At 40.6% G+C, this 24,031-nt stretch overlaps 1 protein-coding gene across 1 annotated transcript; it reads left to right on the top strand.

Moving 5' to 3' along the window:
- The first annotated feature begins 3,799 nt into the window (after positions 1–3,799).
- On the top strand, positions 3,800–20,675 carry efhd1 (EF-hand domain family, member D1). Its single transcript, XM_080459477.1, has 4 exons — positions 3,800–4,215; positions 16,206–16,353; positions 16,494–16,628; positions 18,025–20,675. The coding sequence occupies exons 1-4, from the start codon at positions 3,893–3,895 to the stop codon at positions 18,157–18,159; spliced, it is 741 nt and encodes a 246-aa protein (XP_080315603.1). The 5' UTR covers positions 3,800–3,892; the 3' UTR covers positions 18,160–20,675.
- The last annotated feature ends 3,356 nt before the right edge of the window (positions 20,676–24,031 follow it).

Consider the following 24,031-nt stretch of genomic DNA (forward strand, 5'->3'; position numbering starts at 1 on the left):
TGATTGTTCACACACTGTTACAGCAGCTCACCTGTTTCTTCCATAGTGACGGGATCAATCCCCTCATCACCACTGGCTCTGCTTCTCACGCTAAATCACTTTTTAAAAATGATCTCAATTCTCGGCACAAATCTCACCTTTATACAAAGTTCAGCTCAGTTTCATTAATGTAGAGCTGAATCATTAGCATCTCAGGACATTTCTCATATGGAGCAAGTCTCCATCATACTCTTTATTATATTGAATATAATAATATTACCTGTCCTGAGATCAGTCCTACCTGCTTGGTGCTGCTGGATCTGGTTTCTGAGGAGCCAACTGACAAAATTTTGCAGTTATGTGGCGTTGCATCGTACTATAATTCAAATTATATAATTGCATGTTATATGCCACAAAGTCACAGAATTCATCGACTTGATAATGTAAAAAAAACAGTGGTTTGAAGGCAAAGTTAAACATCTTACCCGTTCCATCGTCATTCGTTGTTTCTCACCGTAAGCTTCCGTCCCCTTCATTAGTCCACTTGGAAACAAACATGGCGGACCGTAGCGGTATGACTTACTGGTCTGTATTCTACAATAGAATAGAACTTTATTTCTATAGCACCTTTCTCAGACGCGAGTCACAAGGTGGTTAATATTGTAGTTTTATCGTCCATATCAGTAGTTTTATAGTTGAGACTCACCCCTGATGCGTCGTCAGTTCATCTCAGGTTCTCTCCATTTTCTTCAAGTTTATTGCTTCTTGTTCGCTGCACACGTCTGCGTGGTTTCATTACAAAATTAAGAAACAGCTCCCTCCCGTGGCAGGGCATACTAACTACATCGTTGTCAGTGTGTGCTGCTGCAGTGTAAACACACTCCTTTTTTTTTTTTTAACGGATTAGGTGTTGTCACATGAAACTTGTCGTGTAAAGGGGGCCATAAAAAAAAGAAATGCCAGTGAAGCCAAAAGTCCGAGTTCGTGGAAAGCCGACACATTTTTTTTTTAAACTGCCTGAATAACTTTGACGTCATCACAGTTTATCTCTGCCACTATTGATTCTGATTTGTGATGCTCCCTGGTTTCCCAGTCATTACCAAGACTTGTGTCTTTGTTGTCCCATTCAGTAACTGAAACTGCTTTTAATGAGGAAAAAAAGTATTTTTCTGTCTTCTCCTCATCATGGGTGTACGATTTTTGCGTAGAGAAACAAAAATCTGTCAAGATTCTTTAACTTGTTTTTGTGATTTTATAAAAAAAAAAAAAAAAGAATGACCACATTTCAGAACACTGAACTATATTTATCCCTATAATACTGTACGTCATCATGCACACGGGCAGGAGCTTGTACAGTCATTGTGCATTCATCAACACGTGCTAATAGCACCATTTATTTGGTGATATATTTGGTAGGGAAATCGTATGTCAAGCTGTTGTTCTTTACAAGCACTTCAAAGCTCCTCTGCATAGGTTGAAAGAAGGGAAGGAGTCTGCAGAAGGTGTTATTTACTTCCAAACCAGACGCTCCTGCTGTGGAAGGTTTGACATTTATGAGACCAGTATTAATGCTGTCATTTTTATTTGGCGCGGAGCTGTTCTGTGGTGAAGCTCAGTATTTTGTCTTGGTGTAGAATCAGCACCGATGCAAATCTGGAACACAGTACACACATGTGCGGTCATATAAACAACCAAGTGCAGTAGTTGTTCTTGATTTTAAAAAGCCTGATTTTGTTAAAGAATGCTATTTTTCAGGAGACACAGCTCACCAATTGATATTAATTTTAAGTGATTGCAATATTTTTTATTACAACTAAACAGTTTTCTCCGTGTACTGCCTGCCACAAGCCAAAGACATGCTTGTTGCAGTAATTGGTGCCTCTAAGCTGCCCTTAAGTGTGAATGTGAGTAATTGTTTGTTTCTCTGAGTTTGCTCTTCGATGAACTCCGGAAGTGTTCACAACATTCGATAATATGATGAATGTGTAGAAAAGATGGATGGATGCTGGTGTGTCTCGGCATTTTTCATTATTTCAAGAGGATCTTAAAAACAATGATAGAACGTCAGTCCAAAAGAAATCTTCTATTAGATCTAATCCTAATGACATACTCTTCAAGCAATTGATTAAAAAAAAGATAATGTAGTGGGTAGATTTAAAATGATTTGTACTTGCCAAATCATCTTTAATTATCTTAAACTGAAGGAATGTTGTTGTGTATGTCCAGCAAGAATAACTGAGTAATTGCCCACCAGTTTTCCACTAAAGGGGCAATAAAAGCCTCGACTGTGTTAGGGTACTTTTTCCATAGTATACATTTCTTAGATGAAACAATGACTACACAAAAAAGATGATGAAATTACCCCAGAAATACACTTAACCCTTTATAGGATAAGTAACCATATTTGGCATCATGTCAATTTCTTTATGTTTTCCTCTGAATGGTTGGCGCAAGGAAATACTAGAATATTCATCAAAATACTTAAGTTGATTTTGTTTTACTGCCAATTGTTGACATGGGCGTTCAATGTCTCAGTTGTGTTTTAGTTGTGTTTCTTAAGATAAATTTAATATAACAGAATTTGACCACTTTTCATTAATAAAACATCTTATCTTGATTGCAAAATGTATCAACATTTTTTTAAGCAAATGTGCTGAAACATCAGTAATGTACACTTGAGATTTTGAGAAATTGAACATAATCCTTGCATGTCTGATTTTTTCACAATTCAGATTATCGGAGCATTACTGCCCTCTAGTGGATGTTGCAATTAACAACAGCGACGACAACAACAACGCAGCATCATTTTGTGCTGTATTTATTAAGTTCATTTTTGTGTAAAGTAAAGTGAGAACTTATAAAAAAAATCTCGATGTGTTTCTGTGCTTTAAGTTATACTGTCAGTGATGCACTTACATGTAGAACATATGGAATAATCAAGGTTTACAGTTTCGGCTGATCATGAGAGTAAATCAATGTCATTAACTATGGTATTGTTGTTTTTCAGATCATTTTGTTTGTTTGTGGTTTTGCTGTTGTTGGTTTTGTTGTCTTGTGTTTTTGTTGTAAGTTGCACATATTCAAGGTTATTCCATGGAATTTATAAAATAGCCATACATAAGCCACTGGCCTCAGCCTATTTATTATTAACAGCATTTATCAGTGTTTGTATATTATATGTGTTCATATGACCAGAAACAAACTATTCAATCATTAAAAATATGACGGACACGACAGAAGAAAAAAAAGTTGTTCAAATGAACGTGATAAAAATCAAAATCAATGATGAATGAAGCAGAATAAAAAAAGATTCATATTTTTATTATTTTTTTGAATTCATTAATTTATTTCAAAATGAACATATTGAAAACAATAATAACCGACAAGAGCGAATAACAAACTGATTTTATTTTACTTTTCAACATCTTAAAAACTACAATGTCTGTTGTGGCACGAGATAAATTACATTTCATATTAATATTTTTTAACTGAATGTCAACTGAAAATTAAGCTATAATACAGGCAAAATAAATACACATAAATTATTATTATTATTATTATTATTATTATTATTATTATTATTATCCGACGTCAACAAAGTTAAACCATGACTGCTGTTGTAGGGTGATTTTAAAATTTTATTTTATTATATTTCATTTCATTTGAAATGACTCATGAATATTAAATTTGATAGACGTTGGAATGATGTGATGTTGCGAAATAATAAAAGCGTCGTGAGCTCGTGCGGCAGTAGAACGCGTACATCGTGACGACCCTCTTTAATCTGCAGCGTGCGCGTGTCCCTGTGGTGCGCGTGCCCGTGAGTGACGCTGGCTCTCCTCCGGGCTGTCGGCTCCATTCTCCCGCAGCCTGCCTCCGCAACAACACCGTCTCGGTCCTCCGTCCTCACAGCATGGCATCCGAAGAGCTCGCTCGGAAGCTGCAGTCGCGGCTCGCCGCCACAGCGGAGGCCGAGCCGCTGCCGGACGAACCCGAGCGGAGCCCCGTCCGGGACCGACCGCAGGAGCCCGACCGGAGCCCCGTCCGATCCAGACCGCAGGAGCCCGAAGCCGCCTGCGGCGACTCGTGCTCCGAGCTGTCCGCCAAGCTGACCCGCCGGCTGGACATCAACGACGGCACCGCCGCTCCTCGGGCGACCCGCGTCTTCAACCCCTACACGGAATTCAAGGAATTCTCTCGCAAGCAGATTAAGGACATGGAGGCGATGTTCAAGCGGTAAGGTCGACGCTCTCTTCCCCCCTCCGCCGTCTCTTTGTTAGTCCGGTAACGGGCGCTCCGTCACTAGGGGGGTTTGCGGCTGGGTGAGCATGCCCGGCTCAGTCAGCCCGTGATGGGATTAAGCTGCTCGCGCTGCTGACGTGATGAAGCCTCCCAGGTGTAGCTGGGGGTCATTATCCCGGGGAGTGACACTCTCTGCCGGGCCCTGTGCGCAGTTAGCCGCCGCTCGCATCCTGCGGAGCGTCGTGATCACAAGATGCTCTGTTGACTCATCACCGAGAAGATCCGCATCCCTTAAAACAAATAATTAACTAAAACTTACAAGCAGATGAGTGGCTGCGCAGTCTGACAGGATTTTCCTGTATATTCATGCTCATAAAATGTTGTTTTTTTTTTGTTTTGTTTTTTTGAACGTGATTGAGCCACATCACTACATGTTTCAGTACCACCATCTATTACGTTTCTCTGTTATTTTGAACAGTTCATGTACTAAAGAGGGGAAAGGGCCATAAAATAATTGTCTTTACAAAAAAAAAACGTTTTTCATTTTCTTAACAAAATGCTTGCTTTCCCCCCCTATAAATACTTAAAGGTTATTTACCCCTATTCTGACTTTTCCCCCCCTTTTTTTCCAATCTCTGGTGCTTTTAGATCACAATTAAGTGCTTAGTTTGAGTTTTTAAAAAAATCTGACACTTGTTCTCGGAATTCCAACGTATGTTATTGGAATTCTCTTCTAAGTTTGACTTCCACCCCTTGGGAAGTCAGAAACTCGACCTCGGAATTCCAACTTTCCCTACGAATTTAGACTTTATAAAAAAAAATAAAATCTGTCCAGGAATTCTGACTTTCTTTTTTCCGAGGTAATTATTCTATTTGGCTTTCAATTTCGTACTTTTTGTTTAGGGCATAATTTAATAATCAACGGTAATAATTCTGACTTTTGTCAAGTTCTAATGTTTCCCCTCGGCATTCTGTCAATCTTTCCTCGGGATTTTCAGCATGACTAACACAATAAATTTCTCGGTTCAATACCGATAGACGCCCATAGATTGTGTGGTCATTGTTTGGAGTTCAGAAGAGAATCTGAGTATATAAAAATCATTCTCTTCATGCTTCATACAGTTTGTTCTGATCCAGTGGAGCTGGTGTTCCATCACCTGTCCAGGTTTTAATAAAGCACACAGTGATGAGTCATTCAGCACAAATACAAGTATTTTATTTATTTTTTTACCAACAATTAATACAAAATGCAGCAGAAAATTACGTGATGATTAAAGCGCACCAAAAGATTCCCAAGGAGATAAAACGTTTATACATATTTTTCGAATGTACCAAGTTTTTTCTCTCTCTGGTAAATGGTCACAGAGGAACGGCTGGATTCTCTGGTGGTGCACACTGACGACATTGTCATTCTTACGTTGCCATGGTGCATCGGACCACTTCTCATCTTGTGCAGTCAGACGTATTGCCGACTGACTCAGGTTTATAAAAGCCGCATCACTCAGTTTAGTGGATATTAAACTAATAAAGATGCTGGATTAACCTAAAGCTCAGTTTTCCTGAAAACTTCTGCTCATGAGGGGAGGTTTGCTGAGATAATGTTTTTTGAGTAGAACCTCTTCCTAACAACAGAATAATAGATTTCAGAGAATCTTTAATTGTGCGAGGAACTATAGAGGTATGTGTAACCCTTTATGAAGAAAGGTTGTTGACGCGCTTGAATCGGGTTGATAATTTGAAAGAAAAAAAAAAACTCCTTAAAATCAGTATCAGTATTGTAATCAGTAAATAAAATGCGGTTTAAACTTCTGAGTGAAGGAATATTTATTCATTTCATAGCACAATGTCACAGTTTTATAATACTGTGTGATTAAAAAAAGAAAGGAAGACTCCATTGATCGTCACAGATTCAGTAACCTCCAGTAAATAAGGTTGAGTAGAACCAACTCCTGGCCCAGATGTCTTAAGCCAGAAAATCTGAATAATAAGTCTGAGCATGTTTACTAATGATCTAAAGAAATAAGTATTGTGATCTGGGGGGGGGGGCTTGGTCCAGGTGTAAAACTGAGGTGATGAGCTTTAGATGTATTCACTCATTATCACGTCTGCTGGCTTGGATTCAGGATCCATCCTCTCTGTGTTTGTAGCGTAACAGTTTGGCAGCGAGATGCAGGAGTGGAAGTGGATCCGAGGCTGTTTATCATGACTGTCATTAAAATTTACTGTTGGCATCATAAATTAAAAACATCCCTCTTTCCACCTCAGTTGTGTTGACCTGGTTTGCTTTATTTAATTCATTTGAGTGATGCAGAGATGACTAAGCTGGTGTTTTGGATCTTCTGGTTTCCAGGTTATTTTGTGACGGGCTTTTGGCCTCGCTGGACGCTTTTAGTTATAACTAAGAAACTGGAAACCTCGTTGGCAACTCGAAACTTTATCAAGAAGGTGACGGATTATGGTTTGCCGTGTTTGTTTTTGAGTTAAAAAATTAGCTTTAAAGACCAGCCCAGTGATAGCGGACGAGGGGAATCCTTTTTAAACAGAAGAATTTGAGTTGACCAGAATTCAGAATTATAAAAACAGACATGGCAGGGAATTCATAATCCCCAAATGCTAAATGTGTCTCATGCCCACACCCATTTTAAGGACGAAGCAAACAGTGAAGTGGTGAATTGAAGATGGATTGCAGAAACAAAATTTGAGAAACATAACAGAATGATAATATCACACATTTATTTAGTGAAGACCACCAAACCCGAGACCAAGACTGCTGACCAACATTAAAACACTACAGTTTAAATCTCACATCTCTTGCAGATCAACATTATAATATTTAAATAAATAAAAAATAATCTGAAATTATGATCAGACCCATCATTATCCCGCCAGAGTTCTGAGGAGGCAGGATAATGACAGCTGATTGAGTCACATGTTACAAAATAAGAGTGTTTCACAGACACTAATCAATCATTTTATTGGCATAAAGCATTACAATAACCCATTCATCCAAAGAAACGGAACAAGAGGATTATAACAAGTATAAATAAATAAAAACTATGAATACATAAAATTGCAAATTGGATAAAAATGACAAATCTTAACAAATACATGCAAACACTGTACAGTTAAGGCCAATCTGACCAGAGTTCTGACGGAGTGCGAATCATTTAGCCTGGAGTAGGTTGGGGGGGGGGATTTTGTTGATTGTTGGTTTGAATATAAGCAGCGATTGTTTTTATCGTCACGTTAGGATGTCGTATTGTTCAAGGTTTGTGTGTTGGTGGTGCGTTTCTCATTCCGGGGATAAGGCGGCCTATTGTCCGGGACGTTTGGTCCGACGCGGACCTCGCTCCACGTGACGGCCTCTTCACTGTGTCACATCAAGGCTCCATTGTTTCTCCAAGAAGAAGTGACCACGCCAGCTGAGAATGCCTGTTTATTGACCCTATTGAAGCTCCTTAGATTTTCTGAATCTGAAGACATTGCGCATGTTTTTGAAGATTGGTAGAAGTGACTCGTTAGAAAAGTGACTCGTAGTTTAAAATGTGCAGACAGCTGTATTATTATAGTGTTGGTGGACCACATCAGCAAAGCTGTCAGCACTGTGTGATTCATTCATTCATGTTCCTACAGTGAGTTTGAGAGTAAAATAAGACAAGAAACAGCTGAGATACTACCAACATCTTCTTAATGTTCATGTAGGGCAGCAAATCCATCACAGCTAATGTGGATGATTACAGATTATCTCAACCAAATGAGTAATGGGGTCATGAAAACGCCAGTCACCGTAATGATTTTATGTTCATTTTAACTGTATTCTGTCACTGTTCTTTTAGTGGCGATTACAGAAACGTATTGATTTGTAGCACGTCATTGTGAACCCTAATTAAAGGTAATTATCATTCGCGGAGGATTGGGCATATCCCAGCTTTGATAAGCTCATCATGCATTAGTGTCTTGGCAGACAAATGGTTTCATATAATCCCGTGATGTCGATGCAGCATAAAGCTGTTATGGGTGAACAGATGACCCACATATGGGTCAAGTAAGATTTTAAAGATTACTTTGAATTGATAGTGCAAGAGACTTGTAAAACTTGTTTTAATTGATGCAACAAGTTTATTTGGAGTATTTCATCATGTCATTTTAAATCTCGTGATTTTTTTTATTTCCATTAAACTTAAATTATTTAAAAAAAATTCTACCTACAGGATATGGTAGCATGAGAATAATTAATCTTTTAACACTATATGTGTAAAAACATAATAATTCTAACTAAATGTATTACTATTCTTGTGCAATATCTTTATTTAAATCAGGATTGTAATTTATATAATGTATAAGTTATTGATATTTATCCAGGAGTAACGTATACACATCATATCAAAAACATTCATAACCTTGTATCGTATAATGTTGTAGCATAACCTTTACTCAAAATTTAATGGATTGGTCCTTGGATGATGACCAATCATCCCTGAAGACATTTGTGCGAGTAGTTTTTGCGAAGAGTTGGTAAAACACAAATAAATACACGTGGACATAAACATAACCTTCGCCCCAACGTTTGTTGGTGAAGGTAAACGTTGGTTTTCATGTTGTGCCACTAGTTGGTGTGTAATGAAACCACACGCGTATGCGCACCGAGAACAATGCGCCATAAACAATTGACAACGTTGAGTGCACGGACGTTCATATGGACAGACTGCTACTGCAGGTGACTCTCAACTATAAAACTACCAAGTCCCAGGAGAATATGGACTGGGTGTCATGCCGCTCTGGAGGCTGCTGTTCTTGTTGTTGTCCATCTACTCGTGCAGAAGAACCACTTGTCACGGCTGTGGTGCGAATGCGCAGTACCAGTGTTTTCACGGAGATAGAGCATTTTCAAAAAGTTGTTGTTTATAGTGGTTCCCAGCACCGCTGTTGTATAAACAGACACCCAAATGCCACAAAAGTTTTCAGTTTTTACTTGAAACGTTGAACCTCAGACTGGAGACGGGTTGAACTGACTCAGTGATAGAAAATGCAGCTCATGTCACTGACCTTTTAGGTCACCATGTTTCATTCGTCTGTTTGCTGCTTAGTTTGACTGAGTTGAAGCCAAGACATTCCAATCCCTGACGGAATGAATCCATTCTCATGCTGTAAAACAAATAGCAGCGACACCCTCCACAGATCAGTATGCATGCGAACCGCAAAGATTTGTATCTTAATAGATTGAAATAAGATTAACACAATGGCCATTGTTAGAAGTCCTGCTTCAAGCAGCATTAAATTTAGCCGACAATGAGAGCCCTGTCTGATAGGATACAAACCAGTCAATCAGCAAGTTGTCAAAATTCCTGTATTTCTTCCAAGGTGAGTGACCTTTTACTTGTGGTTGAGCAAGAAAGGTGTGAAAGGTTTTCCACATTTTAGTTGAAACTACTAACCACCGTCACAGTGCTCTTATCCTCGGTCACGTCACTAATGAAAATTAGCAGCCAGCTTTTCTTCTCTTTTCTCACTTTCTGATAAAACCTCGCCCAAAAGGCAGTCGCAGCATAATGACTCACGACATGTCTTATTGTCTGCCTGGCCATTATAGTTGCAGATGATGCACTTGGGTTATCTTTGCTTAGCAACAATCAGTAGAACGATGCAGCTGGTCTCTGACCACACATTCTGTACGCACACTGCAGCAAAAGTGCTTTCGTCAGTAGAGCAAACACAAATGAATCATTGATCTCCTTTGACCTACAAAAGTAACTAATATTTAATATATAAAATCACTCATATGTCTTGAGTACCGGGCAGTGAGATCTATTCAAACTAGTTACCGAATCCTTCCAATTCCTTCTGCACTGTCCGGGTATGCCGCTGGCTCAATCATGCTTCGGTTTTCTGGTACTGTGTCAACTCAGTCAGGGGTGTAGCCAGTGTTTCAGTGCCTGCTCAATTAGTTGGACATGCAGCTCATTCAACGACTATTTCCAAAGACGCTGTTGCTGGTGCCTTAATTTGTTGGTCGACCATAAACGCATAACGTTGACGAGTGGTCCCTGCTCCCAACATCTTCTTCCATATCCAGCATGCATCAGTTGCATACTCTCGACTCAAGCGGCCACAGCCATGGCCCATGTCATACTCATGCTGAGGATAGTCAGTTTTATCTCTTAGCTTAGTTTCAGGACCTCGGTACTAGATCCTGCTGCTGTTTTAGTTATTAAATCTTAGGACTCGATGCCGCCTGTGTTTGCACCAGCTATAAAGACAGGATGTCATCAGAGCTCAGCATCTGCCTCAGACCCCCCCAAAAACTTAAATAACTTGTTTTTCTATTTCTGATAGTTTTCTGACTGGTTTTGTATTTGTGCGCTTTTGTGATGGTCAAATTTTCCAGATTGTGAAGTTCGAGTGTGAGACTTCAGTATATCTACATCCTTCATGTCGCAATCTGGAAACATGTGACCACAAGATGTGTTTGTATTATCAGAAGCTGGAGAATTCTTGATGACAAGCGCTGAGGTGAAAACCGTTTTTTACATTCAACATGGGACCTTAATTTTAATGACTGCTGATGATACTGATGCTCTACTACATACTTGTCAGTTTGGTTCATGGACATCCATAGAAACTGAGTGAATATTCATGAATAAGTGAGTAGATGATGTCACTGCACAGCAGGAAAACCCCCCCTTCTTAAGGGCATGTTGTTCTGTCTTGAATGTATATGTGCATCATTCAGCCGAGTGTATTTGCAGTGTGTTTCATCTTGCAATGACTTCTATTTCCTGTGACTGGAGTGAATTTTCCCCAGAAAAAAAGTCTCCTCTTGTTTGTCTTGTCAGAGATTCAGTTACCCCTGTCTCAAATCTCTTTAGTCTCATTTCCTCTGCTGCACTGATCCCATTCACACAGAGACCACATTCCCATGCGGCATCCAGGGCCTGGTGACCCACTTTTCCTCTTCACACAACTTTTAGCTTAAAGTCGTCTTTCTCTTTTCAGCACTTCATCAAACTTGGTATCATAAATGTTGTCATGGTTTCACGAACATGATTGAAAAGAAGTATTTCAAGCACGTTCCCCCAAACCTTTCCCAGACTTGCCCGTTTGCCCTGACTTGCGTTCACCAGTCAGATTTAGCTTTTTAATAGATTTCTTTTTGATTGAGCCTTGAGGAAAGGCAGCAGCTTTTACCCTACTTTGGTGTTGTCTATTTTCTGTCCCAGCCTCTAAAAGCGCTCGGAGCTGAGTTGAATGGGTCATAATGGGGGAGAAGGAGAAGAATGCTCGCAGAGAAAGTGAGTTCCCCTGTGCCAAAAGCTCAGGCATCTATAATTAACAGGGAAGCTGCAGAACAATGAGGCTCAGTTCACTGTTGCAGCCAACATGGCCTTGGTTCCCTCTCAACTTGAGCATTAAGCCTTCAGAATGATGCAAGTTGTGGCCTTGAACTGCACTTTTTCAGGTCCGATCCCAGAATGTAGTCTCACGGCTGCTAGTTTTATCCACTGAAAATAAACACTGGACAAATTCCTCAAGTTTGGGGTTTTATTCTCCCTAACGATTAACCTTTGTGTCGCGGGGGGGTTGTAATCTCAGTCTGATTGTGCCACACATTAGCAAGGCCTCCAACCGAGAGGATTTAGTGTCTCTTTTCTTAAACAGTTCCTTGTTATTGCCACCTCCAGACATGTGAAGGTCTTATAGTGATTGCTGCTTTCCGAAAGCAACGGTGCAGAATTGAGTAGATGAAAAAAATGAACAAGGATGACATTTTCTTTTTCGTTTATTTTCAAAATTGAAGTATTGAAATTGAATCTCTTGAAAAGTTCTAGAAGTAGATGCTATTGGTCTGAACAGATTCTAAACAAATCACACACGTTCAGGCCGTGCAATAATCATTTGCATTCACAAGTCCTCCCTTAAAAATGTTTGTACCCCCTTAGAGGCCTACCACTTTGAAAAGTTCAATTTATTGAGAATAAGAGTTCCTGGAAGATTTCCATGTTTAAGAAAATGGAATAGTGACGACCTAAACCCGGTTTCTGGAGATGTCTTGTTAATAAGAATTTATATGGTCATGGTGACATTGGCCTTTGATCTGAGACCACCAGAACCCTAACAGTTTATATTTTCGAACTTTGAAGAGATTCCTTCACTGCCTTCTGAAGAATTTGCATGGATGAGAATATAACATGGACAGCTCAGATTTCTAAAACCTTTGGCCCGACTTGACTGGGTGGAGGCATGAAAACAAACACAAGACGCATACAAGTGTGATGATATAACACATTACACCCCGAACACTAACGGATCTTCTGCTCGTGGTCAGATTTCAACAGGGAACACCCTGTCTTCGCGTGCCTCTTGCATTCCTGTGCCCCCACAAAGAAGAACCAAACCAGTACAGGATGCCTCTGTGTCCCAGGACAGGGACGCCATGCCAGGAGGAATCCCTCCCCCTGGCTGTAAGCAGAGCGTACTACAGTTTCAGGGCAACTTGTGATTATGTGACAATTATTCAACTCCGATCAGGTCACATAGTTCTAGCTTTTATTGGGCAATACTGAAGCATTTATCAAGACCATAAAATTCTTCTGTTTCTCCATTTAAAGTGGAGTTGATTTTGAATTAATTGGGAGAATTGTGATGTGGCTTCACATTTGGAGTTGTGTTGTAGCCCACAAGCACTATAAGTAATCTGAGCTTCATCTTTTTTCTGGCTCCACCCTTATATTCATGCACAAACCATACATCTCTTCTTACAGCCAGGTTTTCACAGACCAATAGAGAACTATAATCTCTCCTCCAGGTCATGAGCCACCTGTAGAGCCTTGTCCCAGTGGACTGTGTCAGGTACGCGTCCAATGAGAAGTTAGCCAGAGGAATCCAAAACCCTGAACTATCTCAATAGGCTCAGTTTTAATGTTGAGAAGTGGTGGTTCTACTTTAAACTCCTTTCAAATGGCCGAAATCTTCAGCCGACCAGTAGGGTCTATTTTAGCGTTTTGTTTTTGCAATATTATATTAGTCAGCCAAAGTTCTTGATATGAGGGAAATGTTGAGATGGAGACTCAGCAGTGTGCAGAGATCTTTAGCTTACAACTCCGTTTGCAAAGAATTTTCCCCAGGGATCGATAAAGTGCTTCTGATTCTGATTCACTCTTCAATCTGGACACGTAGTACGGTGATAACATCATTCTGTTACAGCTAATGCTCGTGTTAGCCTGTGAAAGTTCTCATGATCACTTCATCCATAATTTGTGAGTTTAACCGCAAGATATTTAACTCCTGAGTTTCCATCCCCAGGTAAGATGCCACTCTCTGGCTTCCACACCCTCCTTACCTTGGCCATGCCTTTGGTCTATGCTGATCTCACAGAGTTTACAAACTTCATGTTCAGGGTGTTCAATAAAACAATAGGTCAGAGGTAGAGTTTTTAAGACTCAAAAACACAGAAAGTCATAACCCTCCATGAGGCTCATGATGACACACAATAGAATTTATTGTGACATGTTTCACAAACTGTCGGATCTGGAAAGACACAATACAGCACTACAGGACTCTCAGCGTCCTCGGGGCAGGTGGGAGGGGGAAAAAAAGACATCTCTGAGCATAATTACATGTTGCCGTCGCTCCTAACAACACACTCGAAATGTGGCTCCATCTACGCTGTTGCATAAGTGACATTTTGATGCCAAATTCTCCAGGAGGTGTTTGTTGGTGTACCACTGTTTGGAGGAACAGAATCCTCATTTGACTGTGATACATTTGCTCTCATACTGGATGATTTTGTTGAGTTCTTGTTGAATGGTGTATTTCTGTGCAGTGTGGTTTTATGATGTGATAAGTGGGTCTAAAAAATGGCCAGAAAACCCAGACATCACCTTAACCCTCTACTGCTAAGTAGACCTTATTTGGTAGCTTCTTCATGCTGTCTGGTTTATTTCAGCCTAATAATTGCACATTGACAACAGTCCTGTAATACTGTTATGTTGAACATTTAGGGCTATTCGTCACCATCGGGCTCTGACAAAGCACCTTTCCCTTCCAGTCAGTTCATCAGATTGCTGCATTTAATTTTAAAATATATTTTAGTAAGAGGCCAGTTCTTTCATTGTTTTATCAGGCTACAAATTAATCAAATCTCGTCTCACATCACCAAGCCATAAGGATGGCCAAAGGCTGGAGTAACCTGGCATGTGGTAATGAGACAGTTGCTGTTTATGCCCCAAGTGGATCTATGTCAATTTCTTGGACCAGCATGGTTTCAAAGTTTGATTGGTCTCCATATTCACATAATTGGACTTCAGCTCAAATGATCATATTTGGGATTCCCTGGATTAGCACATTTGCCCAGCTGTGAGCAGTTCTCCTGGAGTTATTAAACATCATGTGTGAAGTGACTGTGACCTCATATATTACCTGACATTAATTTTGCTTAAAATGATCTGTTCACGCATTGTGTGTATGGACAGATGCAATTCTCTGAGGTTCTGTAGGTTGGATACATTGATGAGGTAGTAATTCTAGTTTGTTCTGTTAAGATGTCTAACAGCCATTTGTCCTATGACTGCACCTACTTTATTCTGTTTTCCGATGGCCTTTCGTGAGTGGCGTCTGGTCTTTAGAGCTATATTGTTACTCCTTCAATGCAAAGGTTGTATCGTGGGTGTTATAATGGAGAATCGAAAAGGCAGGTCTAAAAACAGCCAAGGTGCTTCAGATAAAGACTGGCAACTGGGAGCGGGACCTTTGCTTTATGGGGACTGAACTTTGTGTGCCATTTCTTCAACAATCCAAACAAATTTGTACCTTGGATGGAGTTTGGTGTATGGAGTAATTGTTCTCAAAGAGGGAGGAGGTCCTCAAAGCCTTTGTCATGAAACAATGGTCTCAGTTTTGGGCTTGCCAAATTGACCCCGATCGTGGGTCAGCAGGCCCGACAGTTGAATATGTAATCACTCAAACTCTCGCTCACACATGCAGCTGCTGAAAGCTTCTATAAATACCCTTCCTATCAGACATAAGCCTCTGTGAGCTCTGCCATCGGCTCATGCAGTTGAAGATAACAGCTGTCAGACTGGATGCTGCACTGTTGTGCAGTCACGTGCGGTCGTGACTGAGGTGAAGAAATAAACTTCCACCTTGGAAAGCTGCTGCTTTGTCCAGCTGTCAAACATTGACAGACCGAAGCTCGAGGCATTTAAGGACAACCTTCTCATCAGCGCCAAATGCAGCCACGAGCTAGAATCGAGTATCACACTAAATAGCAGGTGAAATAAGAGTGAGGAAAGGAATGAATCACTTCATTCAGTCAACATACCAGGTTGGATAATAAACGCTGGTTGGCTCAGTGGGAGCTGAAGCGATTGTGTTCAAATCTTTGGTAAATTCAGGAGGTCATTGAACTGATTGTGTATTTCAATGCAAACACACAATGTGGTGTCATTGACCTATTGGCAAATGACACTCAGTTTTCTCACATTTCGGGGCCGAGTGTACCTAAAAATGTTTTCAAGTGAAAACTGAAACTTTGTGTTGCTTCTTGGGGTTCGATGGTCGTAACCACTCAAAGCGCAACTTTTTTAAAACGGCTCCCAAAGTGGAACTTGTCAAAAATGCTCCAAATCCATCTCTATAGAAATAGTGAAAAACGCAACCTCTTGAAAATGCTCTGGCTCCGTAGAAAAGGCTGAAAATGCACCCTTTCTGAAACACTGCTCCTTCGCTCTGTTAGTTGTTTTTATTACAAATACAACTAATAGTTCCAACCTGTGGCCTGGCATGCCAACGACATCGTTTTTAGCATCTCTGAATGCAAAACCTTTCTGAAACTAAAATGCACAAACGATGCGGTTCCATGCCCAATACTTGATTCAAGGCACTTACTTTGTATTTGACACCTTGCCTAGTCATCGGCTGCTCTTCAGCATTTCAGCTTTCACACAGCCCATCCCAGCGTGACGGTGTAAATGATTTGTGGTTTGCAGGTACGATACCGGCAGGGACGGCTTCATCGACTTGATGGAGCTGAAGCTGATGATGGAGAAGCTCGGAGCGCCTCAGACACACCTGGGCCTCAAGAACATGATAAAGGAGGTGGACGAAGACTTTGATGGCAAACTGAGCTTCAGAGAGGTGAGAGAGGCTCTCTTATTGTGGTCCGAAGAGATTTGCATTTCACCTACTGACATTTGAAAAGGATTGGAACTCAGCCCAAGGCAGCGCCTTTAAATGTGTAACCTCACAGGATCTGTTTGTTCGGTTTTCTCTTGCAGTTCCTGCTGATCTTTCGCAGAGCAGCAGCCGGAGAGCTTCAGGAGGAGAGTGGGCTGATGGCTCTGGCCAGACTTTCTGAGATCAACGTCTCCACCGAGGGGGTGATGGGGGCCAAAGACTTCTTTGAAGCAAAGGTATGGTGACGGTTCTTGACTTTGTAGAGGCACCTTTGCCTAAAATATCATTTTCAGTCTCGGTGTCAAAATAATGATAATAATAATACTACATTTACTCACTGCATAAAAGACAAACAAGCCAACAATGCTTGACATTTACTGATCAGCCACAATGCAAAGACTACCTTCTTAATATTGTTAAGCACATGGATGGTACCTGACACTTACAGGCCTGGGCTTCACAGGCCTCTCTGTTTGATGATCGATGTCCATTCAGATTGATTTCTGGGTATTAAGAGGTCAAATTAATACCTTTATCCCTTTGTCATGTTCCTCAAACAATTCCTGAACAGTCTCTGCAGTGCAGCAGGATGAAATGACCTTCTAGAAGATGTCATCAGGGTAAAAGGTTGTCCTTGATCTGCAATAACAGTTTCTCCCACATCACACTTGGATGATCTTTAATTAGAGTGTCATTGTCACACAGAGTGCCAATACCCGCTGCCACTGGGAGGGACGATACAGTTGGTTTAATAAAGTCAATAATCACTGAGGTGGCCATTTGATTCTTTGGGAAATTTGCCATCTCTCTTCCATGAAATAACATTCCAGAAAAATCTGTCCATATGCTCATATCTCAAGCTGTTTGATTCTAGAATATTTCTAAAATATAAAGAGTGTTGATAGATTTGGACTTTATCTTTCCATTTTCTGAGATTTAATTGAGGCATCAAAGAGTTTCTTGAACCTTTACATCAAATAAAACCAATAATATAATAATACATATGTTTATCACTGCATTTTTCTCAAAATAAAAGATCTTTGTCCCTTTTTAAACCATTTGATTACATTTTTTACCAAGTTCTTACATTATTGGCTTCAATACATTATCTGTTGTTTTAGATGTAAACGCTGCCCACCAGGAACATTCCCCAAAGACTTTAGCGATGAGACTAATGAGATGCTCTGGCCCAATGTGGCAGCCATCACGATTTGGTCCTTGTCAGTCACTCAGACTTCAAGAGCTCAACGTCTTCTATACGCCACCACATTCCCGGTGCCAGTGTAACAGGATAATCAACGGTAATCTCTTGAGACATTGAAATTAATGACGTGGCCGATCAGCTGTCCAGCTGCTTCTAGGTCTCATATCTATAAAAAAGAGCTGCTGCCTGAATAAAAATGTTCTTGCCTGCTGTGCATGCTCTTAAGATGATGTGTGAAAAGATGCCATTTTGAAGGTAGAAGCAGCTAAATTCCCTCTTCTGCTCTACATACGTGCAAAAACTGATATATTTGAAAACGTCACTACCTTGATACTTCCAAGGCTGATTGCATTGGGATGAGTGTTTGACATTCACTCCACCAGAGAGGGCTGCTCTGAGGCCCTAAGGATGTTTTTTGGTACTTCCAGGTTCAGGCTCTGTCTCAGGGCAGCAAGTTCGAGGCGGAGATCCGGGAGGAGAAAGAGGAGAAGAAGAGGCAGGAGGTGGAGAAGAAGCAGCGACAGGCCGCCTTCAAGCAGCTGCAGTCCACGTTCTGCTCATGACCGACCCGCCACGTCAACAACGCCACAATCCTGACCTGCACAAGTCGGTGTTACTGACGTTTTTAGAAATGGCGTCACCCTCCACTTTAACCCAAGTCATCGCTCACAATGTGTCACCTCATAACTTTAAAAAAAAACAAACATAGATGTGTTAACTAGGCACTAAACTACTTGAAGGTACCTCATAGCACATCGCAGCCGAGGTTCAGTCATTCCAGAGTTTCTGCAGCTATTCCGTAGAAAAATTATGAGGCACACGCACTGCTTCACAAGCGTGGCTCCAAACTCATGGGAGTCTCATTGTGTGTTCCCGTGGATTTGTTCCCTCATGTCCCTCTGTGCAGGAAGTTTGAAGCCCGAAGGAATATCAGCTCGTGAAGAAGTCTTCGTCATGTGAAGTGTTTGTTTTTTTTAATTCTTCTGTTGCAGTCTGATTAAGATTCGTGCCACACCTTGTTGTTTTCCTCTCGCCTCGTCTACACAGTTACTTTGAGCGTCATTTAGTGAACTGCTACGCTACATCTCATAATGTTATAGAACTAAAGTAGGAATAATAAAACGGTAAACATAATCCTCACATAGTGCAGAAACATTTTAGAATTTTAGCTTATGGCTTCGACTCTCAACCCGGCAGCGGCTTGGAACAGCTTCTGATACAGATTTCATGACCGACATCATCCCTGTTTCACCCGATGTGCACAAAATAGCTCATATAAATGAGTCCAGCTGAAAAGCCATAGAGATTTATCTGTTAAGAAAACCTTTTTTGGAAGATTTCTCAGCGTACTGGAGGGTTCCATGTGAGTATTCTTGTGGTGTTCAGTCCAGAGCTGGAGTGGAGGTGAGGTTCCCCCAACCTTTATTAGATAATCAGGGAATGTGGCCGTTCTGCCAACACCCATGTAATCTTGTTTATGTCACGATACAAACAGAAAGGGTGAAAGTCTTGATTTGTTTTATTTCTGAGTGAGTTGATGGTTACAAGTTTCAAAATGCGAGCTTTCAAAGTTGGGATTGGTGTTTTATTTCAACATTTTTAATGCTCCTTCTCAGTCGTTGGGTATTTTATTGATGCAGTTTTAATATTGTCCATGCCGATTCGCTAAGTTCCAAGATCATTTGCTGTGCTGGCCTGACTCAGCAGTTTGTGGATGAGAGAGGGAAAACAGCGGAATGAAGCATTGCTTTTGTAATGTTTGTGTTTTATTAAATGTGGGAGTTTATTTCATATACTCGTAAGAAGCACAATTTCTTGTTATTTAATATTGTTCTGCTCAGCTGAGTTAGTTTTCGATGTGAAAACATTTAATCTTCACGTTAGTTTTTCTTCACTCGGGTCAATTGGCACCGTCTCCACAGCACCCTCTCTTCACTGTAGTCTTCACCGTGTGTGCTCTGATGACTCTATTGTTGCTTCTCCGCTCCGTTGTGATGACCTTGTGTCTCCACTGCAACCTCTCCCCTCTGCTGCTGTTTAACTCTTAGTCTCCACAGCGTTCTCTCTTGAGCATCGTGTCTGTAATTATTATCTTCTGCATCTGGATCGATTCGCTTTTAACTCCTCTCTGCTATGCACTGACGCCCCGTCTCCACAGCAGCCTCTCTGCTCTACTAAATACTCTGATATATCCAGCTCAGCTGGAAAGAGGCGCCGACATCATAGAAATCATAAGTTATCGGTGAAGAAGTTCTGAAAAGAATAATACTCCAGCTCCTGACTGAATACTCCTGACTGAACACTCACATTTATTTTTTAAATTCGTTCCTCACAAAGAAAGCGAGTACAGATCGTTCCCTGATGAAAACTCATCTTCGAAGTGTTTCTGCCCCGGAGTTGCGTCGGTGGTGCTGCGGTGAGATGGAAGCATGGCCGCCTGCGTCAGCCGAAACTCGTAGTTCTGCGAGGACCTCGTCTCCAAGTGGCCCCTTGCAAGTAGATCAGTCGTCAAGTCCATTTGAGTATGGTGCAGTCTCGCGTTATGTTGTTCAAGCGCATGCAGTGCATGCAGTGCAAGTCTATATGCTTAGAGATGTTAATATATTTGAAAACAATTTAGCTTATTTTCTGTGCAAAATAGATGATACAAAAGTATTAAAAAAAATTAAATAATTATCCAGACATGTGACCGAAGAGGGTTGGGAGTCTTGACGAGAAAAAAAAATAAAATCGTGGCCTGTGATTTTTACCTAAAGGGGAGATGATATTCCTACTTAAGCTGCGGATGCAAAAGTTTTATCAAGTATCAATCATTTTGTATAGAGTTTAATGATCAGTCTGTCTGGATGCAGGACACTGAGCAACCAAAAGGTTCGGAAACCTATTTAAGACGGACAATTTGATCAATTTCTCACTGTGACAAGAGAGTTTATGTTTGGATGTTGTCTATTTTGTCTCTATGTGATGTGGGTTTGAATGAGTCATTGCGTATTTCTCTTCCATGAAGCCACGACACGTTGGTTAAAAAAAAAAAAAGAGACTTGTTTCAACTTTTATCTTTTATCGTCCCAATACGGAATATTTCCATTTCATTCATTTGTAATATACAAGCAAGAGCTTTTGCTATTTTGATGATGTCATGATATGATTTTACTTGACAAAGCTCTGCTAGGACACATTAAACATTGTGGACTCGCTCAACTCTGCTTCTTAAACAAGTTCACGTCAGGATAATTCCCAGGCTCAGATTTCCGTTCGAGTGCAGACGCATGCGGCATTTGGACCACTCGTAAGATCGCTGCAAACTTTGCTGTGTCGGTCTGATGCTCCAGTGAGCGTCCAAACGTCGGCTCCTGTCCAGCTGTCCACTCTCACTTCACGTCCAGCGTCAGAGACACGAGACACATGCACATTCCTCCATGATGTGTTCTCAGGAATCTCCACCAGCTGTTCCGCAGAGCATCTAACAAAAAGCACAGTGTGTTCCAAGAATCAAGTCTCATTAACTGGGAACGTGGGACAGGTGTTTCTAACGGGAGGTTAGCATGAGCACCGAGGTGGGACTGGGACAAGCACGATTCTTTTTCTTCTATCAGAGAATCACTGTCGGTCTAAAGTATTTTGTTCAGCGACAATGAGGATGTGTTTGGCTTAGAATGAAGACTGGAAGCGGGGGAAACCACTCGCGTGGCTTTGTAGTCTGTAAAAACGTTCCGAGCAGCATCTGTACTCCTTTAGATAACCGCAGTCTGGTGCTTGTACTGGTGGTTGGTGTGAATCTGCAACCAATTGAATCCTATTTAACTTTGAGCAAACTTTAGTTGTACTGCTCCATAAAAGAGTTGAAGCTCCACTAAGGCCTCTACTCTGACAGGAAGTCACAGTGGACCTCTGCTCCTGGTGCCGACATGCACTGAGGTTTGACAACACGATCTCTTGGTTCCTGTTGCAGGACACTGGAGCGTTGTCATTGGTATTAATTGGCGTACTGCATGAAATATTGAGGAAAGGCGCGTGAATTGCCACCAAATTGCGTCCAGTAATGACGATTCTGAGGTCTGACACAACTGCGTATTGACTCATTTAGTCTTTTACATCGAAAATATTGTCTGAAAAACAAACTCCAACACAAACGATGACTATTTCACCCAGCTACTCGTTGGTGATCCACATGATTTGACTTCATTCAGCTGTAACGTTGGTCGTCTTTGAGACGCTTTAAAGTGTCCCTACTAGGTTTTGAATCTTGGACAGCCATGCTTTCCACTTCCTCCTTTATTCTAAGCCTGATGAGAGTAAGAGAAAGTGTTTCTTTCTTTTAAAATGTTTAAAATGTTCTACTCCCGCACAATTATTATAATTCCTGTAAAGTACCAGCGGACCACAGTCAGTCGTCGATTGAGCCAGAAGTCGAGAATGAAATGTTCTCACACTTACATGTTTTTTACATTAATTTTTTTGTTAGTGTGCAGTGTTACTAACCGTTGGAAGAAATGTGCTGCACATTTGTAAAATGTTTTAAGCTTATTAAATACATGTAAGGTTGACGTTCATGTCCAGAATCTGCTCTGTTCTGACCTCGAGTGCGGCTTGGGTCGGAGTTTGTTCGCCTTTATTTGCATTCGACATCTTATAAATAAAATCGAACATTCAATTGACGAAATCACTGAATTCTCTTCTGAGGAACCTGAAATCGACTCACGGGTCTGAGAAGGCAAAGAAACTCTGATCCAAGCTTTGTTTACCGAGAGGCTCAGTTTGTGTTTCTGGTAGTTTTCTTTTTTTTTTTCCCCATCTTGTCTGAATTAATGGATTTTAAGTTGTAGCATGATCTTGTTGTCGGATAACAAACTACTGTATGCATCACATACCTTCTCCAGTTATTGTTGTGAAAATGGAATATGTATTTTTTCATGAATAAAATAGTCTATATTGTTATTTGTTTTATTAGAGACTTATAAGTTGCCAAATATAAAAAGTCAGTGAAATATATTTTTGGGCACTTGTAAAGATATCGTGTTGTTCTACTCCCTGTTGGAATGGAAATGTTTAACTTGATTGCAATAAAGGATAAATAAAACCGATATTGACGAAGAGTTCTTATTACTTGGTTATTTTTTTTATTTACTTTATGGACACTGATATTCTACTTTTGGAAGTGGGGTGGGCAATGCTGGGCCGCAATCCTGCATGGTTTCAGTGTTTCCTCACGTCGACACAGCTGATAATAACCATTGGCTTGTCTGCAGACTTTTTGCAGAACTTCACCATGATGCATTCATTAAAATCAGGCATGTTGGAGAAGAACAGCATTGAAAACATGCAGGACTGTGGCCCTCCAGGACCGGGATTCCTCACCCCTGCTCGGGGCTCCTTGCAGCATTCAGAATGTTAACTGTAAAAAAGGGTTTGTATCTGTTTACTTTATTTGCATACCAACCTCCAAAGGGCTCAAAGGTAAATTAGCTGAAACAGATAAAATCGCTAAAAATGGTTTCCAGAAAAAAAAAAAAAGAAAAGTGAAAGTGGTTGAAACTACTAGACTGAGCTGTCAAAAATGGTTAAAATTTTACATTGGTTGGTGAGTGGTTCAACTTAAACAGCAAAAAATGTTAAGAATGCCTAACTAGGTTAATCGCTATAGATCTTTATATATTCATATTCAGTATAACCGTAAAGAAAAGGGAAATCCCTTTGAAGAGTTTAGTGTTTTGTCATCAGCTTAGAATGGCTGCAATTAAACAAGATTCATGAAATTACATCATTCTATGTTTCTTTTGTGGTGTAATTTAGAAGTAAAAGACAATTTTAGCTTCTTCTTAAGTAATTTTTTTTGTAGGGGTGGGGGACACACACCGGGTCTCACTGTGCCAACCACAAACGTAATAACGTCACTTCACATTTCTTTTGTTTCGAAAATATTTATTTCATGTAATGTACACTGTACAACGGCACTGACGCATGTGAGATATGCTGAGACCTTGTCCGTCACAAATCACAGCTTGTGGGACATTTTCCTCACACATGTCTGAAGTTGCTACATGATTTTCTCCTAAACCATAAAGATCAGTGGTTCCGAGACTGGTGCTCATTAGAGTGTGTGCTTGGCTTCACTGTAATGTTTCAGGAAATCAGAGTTTGTTGGGTCTGCTCTGCCAAAAGAAAACAGCAAAGGTGTTGGGAACCATTGATATAGATGATTTAGCGATTCTCCCTATATCACAAGCCTTTAAAGGGAAAAAAGTCCAAATGCAAACACACATTCACTACTCCTCCTAGTGTCCTTTTCTACATCTACACACATTTATCATTGGAGAAACTGAGCGTCATACATGAATTTGTGCTTTGTGCAATGATTTCAGCTGATTTATTCTCACAACTAAGTCTACAGATCAATCAGCAGTCAGTATCATCGACCTATCAGCTACCGAGGCG

Source organism: Lipophrys pholis (genome assembly GCF_963383615.2).
Source record: "Lipophrys pholis genome assembly, chromosome: 3".
NCBI classification, from domain to species: domain Eukaryota; kingdom Metazoa; phylum Chordata; class Actinopteri; order Blenniiformes; family Blenniidae; genus Lipophrys; species Lipophrys pholis.